At 47.5% G+C, this 5693-nt stretch overlaps 1 protein-coding gene across 2 annotated transcripts in view; it reads left to right on the top strand.

The window, feature by feature from the left end:
• The first annotated feature begins 837 nt into the window (after positions 1 to 837).
• The window catches only part of CNDP2 (carnosine dipeptidase 2), a 15323-nt gene continuing 10467 nt past the window's right edge, over positions 838 to 5693 (top strand). Inside the window, exons 1-2 of one of the 2 annotated variants that reach the window (XM_007449670.1) lie at positions 838 to 989; positions 2096 to 2239. In XM_007449670.1, the coding sequence (XP_007449732.1) occupies positions 930 to 989; positions 2096 to 2239 (204 nt within the window). In that variant the 5' untranslated portion in view covers positions 838 to 929. The remainder of the gene's footprint in view (positions 990 to 2095; positions 2240 to 5693) is intronic. The other variant, XM_007449671.1, reaches the window with a different exon arrangement.

Genomic DNA, 5693 nt, shown 5'->3' with positions numbered 1-5693 from the left:
GGAAGAACCAATTCTGAAGGTGCCAATTCCAGGATTTTCTGTGCTTCATATTGATTCCAGTTTTTAAAGAAGATGAGTCAGGACTTCCCTGGCGGTCCAGTGGTTGGGACTCCGAGCTTCCACTGCAGTGGGCACGGGTTCAGTCCCTAGTTGAGGAACTATCAATAGGATCCTGCATGCCTTGAGACACGGCCAAACGAACAAAACAGATGATGGGTCACATGATTTCTTTCCCCCTGTATTTGTAAGGTGGAGCAGGACGCGTTGGGTCGCACAGAGCAGAAACTGGATGTTAGAAAATGCACCTGGGAGGCTGGAAGTTTCTTTAATCTTAATCGGGCCCTAGTTGTCTTGGCTGTTTCTGGGCCCAGGTTGTCAGTTTCCTTAAACTGAATTACGATCCTCTCCTTGAGCTTTGTTTGCTGTGTTGTTGGTTTGTGGCGGGGAGACAAGATGTGACATTTTTGCTGGGAGCCTTGGAGTGATTATTTCTTCTGTGGTAATAGTAAGGGGAAGTTGTGGCCTTTAAGAGAGTAAAATTAAATTTTAAAAAAACGTTTTAAAATGCCGGTACGTCAGTGCTCCTGGGGAGTACCTGCTTTTAATTTATATCAGATTGTCTTCAACTCAGGCCCTTCCTTCGATTACCTTCCATTTTGACACACAATTCTGTGTACCTTTTCCTTCTGAAAAAAGAATGGAGATCAGCCTGAGCCTCTGACTGCTTTCCAGAACCACTGTATCTGCCGAGGTCACTTGCTGGAGTCCTCGTGACGACTGCATCCAGTGCTGGTCGAGGGGTGGAGTACAGTTTATGATCCTGCACAAGTGCCTCCAGGCCTGTTGATCAGTTGGACCCTGTCTCGAGGCAGCACTGATAGATTCTTCTTCTTTCCAAGAATCTCCAAGGTCTGCGGTCTGGTTGAAAGATGTCGGCCCTCACTGCCCTGTTTAAGTACGTTGATGAGAATCAGGATCGCTACGTTAAGGTAAGGGAATGTTTAGTCTGGTGAGCATTCAAGTTCAGTTTAATTCCATGGCACCCGGAGAAACTTTCAAGAAGCTAACATGAATTATGCTGTTCTAATCAAGTGTTAAAAATACTGTCTAGATGGAGAAAGACCAACGCTAGTGTGATCTCACATGTGGAATCTGAAAAAGTTGCGCTCAGAGAAGTGGAGAGTCGAACGGTGGTTGTCGGGGGGTGGGGAACTGGGGAGGTGTTGGCCAAAGGGTACAAACCTCAGTTACAAGATGGGTAAGTTCTGGGATCGAGTGCACTACGTGGTGATTATAGTCAACAATACTGTATCGTGTACTTGAGTAGATCTTAAGTGTTCTCACCACAAAAAAAAAAGTGACTAAAAAAAAAAATTAAAAAAATAAAAAGTAACTAAAAAATGTGTATTGTCTAGAGGTCTTTTCCTCTGCTTTCTCAGTACAGTATATACGTTGGCTCTTGACAGAAACTCTTAATACATGTTTCTAGAAATGGCAAAGCTAATTGAAGATTTTTGTTTGTTCTTGTGATAGATATAAAGAACTATTTTACATTTAGCGTGTTTTAAATGATTTGGTAATGTTATGTATTAATCTGTTACTTGATGTTAACTTGAAGAATCATACGTTAAAATCACCCTTGGTAGACATATTTCAGGTGAAATCTTTAGAGTTCTCATTCTAAAACTTATATTTTAGAGAACTTGGCCATTGTCAGGATGATAAATAAGCCAACTTGGACTCTGAAAATATTGGGTATTTTCTGTATCTTTCAGTTGTAATTTTGTCAGATGCAGATATAAACGTGTTTGTGGAACTTTGTACATGTTACACTCACGTCATGCTTAATGGTTAACGATTTTCCGGTCATGCTGTATAGTTCTTGGTGTAGGGTCAGTACAGGCAGTCCCTTTATATCTTAAGCAAAAAGCAGATGCCATGGAGCTGTTCTTCTGTGTCTGGGCAGCATGTTCCAAATGGACTGGCCGCAGGTAGCAAGTGACCTCTGTGGGCCTGACAGTGGCACACTTGTGAGTACTTTCCTTCCTCAAGGAGCACCTTTTCAGAATCCCATCTGCTTATTATCCACAAACAGAAACTTTCGGAATGGGTGGCCATCCAGAGCGTGTCTGCGTGGCCGGAGAAGAGAGGCGAGATCAGGAGGATGATGGAGGTCGCCGCCGCCGACATCAAGCAGCTGGGGGGCTCCGTGGAGCTGGTGGACATTGGGAACCAGAAGGTAGGCGGCCAGCACTCTCCTCGCTGCAGAGCCACAGCGAGCAGGTTTACTGAGGAGTTGATAGGACTAGGCTAGTTCTTACACATCTTTGCTTCAGATAACCTGCCGGTCTTTCAAACAAACAAAGAAGGCCTGATTTGGATGCTAAACTGTGTGATTTCTTGAGCTGGATTAGAGAGAGATTTGTGATACTCATCACTGTTGTCCAGGAAGGAGAACTATTGAGTGTTATCTAAGCAGAAGTTAACATAATGGCCATTCTGAGGCGAGCTGACATTCCTTCCCAGGAGTCAGTCAGCCTTCAGACCAGGAAGCTGCGCTTTGCCAGTCATATGCAAAACTAATGGAGACTCCCACTCACACCCACTGTGTCCCCATTGGTAGAAACAGCACTTTTCATGACTTGGTTCCTGGAAAAGGGCTACTTTATGTGTGGGACTTGGGGCTCAGTTGCATTTTTATGCAGGATTCTGACAGATTCTAACTTGAATGAACAGTCTCACTTTATGGTACGTTATTCCACTATTTTCCTTTCAGATGATTTCAGTCCCATGTTAATTACATGTTTCATGGCATGCATTTTCAAAGTTTGTAACGCTCTTTTGTGTTGCAGTGATAACTAGGTTTGGTTTATCTTGGTTCTCTTGCCTCATGATTTATGTGTCTGTTGAAACCATATCCTGGGATTTCAGATATGGACATTCAGCTCTTTTCATAAATGGAAGGACCCAGAAGCCCAGGTGGGCTCTGTCTCTCTGGGAACCAATAAAAGGCCCATGGCAAAAGAGGTTAAAATCTGGGCCTTCTGATTCCCAGTCCAGTGTTGTTTGTGTGAGATTTCTTCTGACCACAGGCTTAATAGTTAACTGAAGATTACTTAAGACACATTAGAGCTTCCTGGCACTTTGCCCACTCATGAGAGGCTAAACCAAGTTGCTTTGAGTTAGTTTCTGTTAGGAGCATACTTGACTTGCTTCCTCTTCCTTTTTTCCTAATACATTAAAAAAAAAATCTAGGTGGCAAATAATTTTTGAGAGTTGTTTTGTTAAAATAGATAGATCTATTCTGTTTAACACGGATGTAACAGTGTGGTTCTTCAGAAAGGACCTTCCATGAAAGACTAAATGACTGCCACACTATTTGAGTTCCATGATGCCTACTTTTATCAGGGAAGGAGTTGGCAGCTTTCATCACTGTTAGAGAAGCTCTGCCGAGGTTCTTGTGGGGCACAGCCATAGCGCATGTGGTCCCCTCTGCCCATCAGTTCATCTGGCAGTGGTGATGCCCTTTTCTGGAGGTGGTGGTGACTTGGGGCAGGTGTGGGGTGGTTGTCAGCACTTTTACACGCAGAAGCTGGGGTACCTTCAGGCTCATGGAGGAGAGATGATGTTGGGAGCCCAGTCCCTGCTGGGCAAGGCTCAGGGGCCGGTGTGATGGTGGGAGGGCTGATGTGGGGCTCTTGGGGCCTCCCTGCCAGGGTCGGTGCAGGAGCCGTCACGTCCGGCCTGCCTGCAGCCCAGTGCTGCCCTGGGTGGTGGCGGGCCCCGTCCCTGAGGGCCCAAGCGCCAGACAGAGGAGCTCAGCAAATGGGGCAGTCATGGCTCGTGAGCAGAGCAGTGACGGAAGAGCCCCCAGCGCCGGTGCAGTGGGTCAGGGGTCAGGAGCTGGACTTGTGTGGTGGCTGTTAGAATGGGTGGAAAGGAGAGAGACGTGAGGACCCCGTGTCACAGACTTGTGCCCAGACAGGTGCTGGGAGAGGACAGCGCGTTCTCCCTATAAACACGTCACTGTGTCCCTCGCCCAGGCCTTGTCCTGTGACATCTGAGTAAGTGGGGAAGCCCAGAGAGAGATTTGCATTTTGTGGCATGAATATCTATGGCCCCAAGTGGCTTCTTAGAAAATGCTGAAGTGTTTCGGGGGAGCTGCCTGGAGCAGAGATTTATTTAGAGAAAATCTGTTGTTTAAAAATCACTTTCGGGGCTTCCCTGGTGGCGCAGTGGTTGAGAGTCTGCCTGCCGATGCAGGGGACATGGGTTCGTGCCCCGGTCCTGGAAGATCCCACATGCCAAGGAGCGGCTGGGCCCGTGAGCCATGGCCACTGAGCCTGTGCGTCCGGAGCCTGTGCTCCACAATGGGAGAGGCCACAACAGTGAGAGGCCCGCATACCGCAAAAAAAAAAAAAAAAAAAAAAGGAAAAAGAAAAAATCACTTTCCTATGAGGTGAGCTAAGGGCCAGCTGGGACCGCAGCACTCCGTGTCTTGTGTGACCAGGTCAGGGCGTTTGGTTTTGAGCACGGTTCTTTGCCCTGGTGGCTACAGGCCGTCCTCGCGAGGACACAGCCCCAGGGCAGCTCACATGGGTGCGTGGCGAGGTGGAGTCCAGGATTACGTGTGGGCAGCTGCAGGGTCAGCAGCAGTTACTTAAGTTGTCATTTATGAGTCGGATGTACTGGAAAGACAGATCCCGTATCCTGAGAGCACTCGGCGGCCTGGAGCGTTCCCTGATGCGTGCGCGGACACGTAGAGGTGCCTAGTGCCCCTGGGAGTTTGGAGAAGGACACTTATGCCGGCCCGTCACCAGCTTTGTCCTGATTTGCTTGTCGGTTTTAGCTGCTGCTCATTTTACCTCTTAATTGTAAGTCGTTACAATAGTTTCATTACCAGTTAGGTTTGTGTGTTCTGTTTAGTTATGTATGTTTTCAGAGCGTTTTCTAGTAACTAGCCTGACACCCAGGTGTGTGATGGCTCCTCTGTGACTCATCCTCGCTCCTGCAGTTGAAACTCAGGACGTGCTCCTCTCACCCTCCCTGCCGTTGGTGGCACTTTGTAAGGACCTCGGGTTGTCCTCTTGGACTGCAGGAAGGGCGAGGAGGATGGGGTGCCGGATATCTTGCAGGGCCTTTAGTGGGCCGTGGTTTACCATGAAAGGTGCAGACGCCTAGCTGATGTGAATGTTGGCAGGGACCAGAGTTTGATGTGGGGCTTGGCACTGACTTGCCTTCGTACACCTGCATTTCTACCCTAGATGAGGAGGGAATCCTGTGATTAATATCTGTACCCCATTCTTAGGGGACTGGGAGGCTGATACGGCCTTTGGGAGAAGGCTCAGAAGGAGTCCCAGCTACTGCAGCTTGATGCAGTGTGGCCTACTGCAAATTGCAGCTCCTCATACCCTGGTCTACGGCCCTTTCTGTGCATGATTGTAATTTATATAAAAAACTTCAAAGTGTATCTTCTGCTTTAAGACTACCGTAGTTTTTATACATTATTTTAGAAAATAATGAACTAACCTGCGTCCCAAACTCAGCCTTTGTAATATGTTTTGTTACATAAAAGTTTTTTTTCGAAAATCAACCTTTAAAAATTTACCAAGCCGGGGTTCCCTGGTGGGCGCAGTGGTTGGGAGTCCGCCTGCCGATGCAGGGGACACGGGTTCGTGCCCCGGTCCGGGAAG

The sequence above is a fragment of the Lipotes vexillifer genome, unplaced genomic scaffold, assembly GCF_000442215.2.
Source record: "Lipotes vexillifer unplaced genomic scaffold, Lipotes_vexillifer_v1.1 scaffold196, whole genome shotgun sequence".
Classification (NCBI taxonomy): domain Eukaryota; kingdom Metazoa; phylum Chordata; class Mammalia; order Artiodactyla; family Lipotidae; genus Lipotes; species Lipotes vexillifer.
Note: the sequence above shows the minus strand (reverse complement) of the source record. Positions and strands in the feature narration are given on the sequence as shown.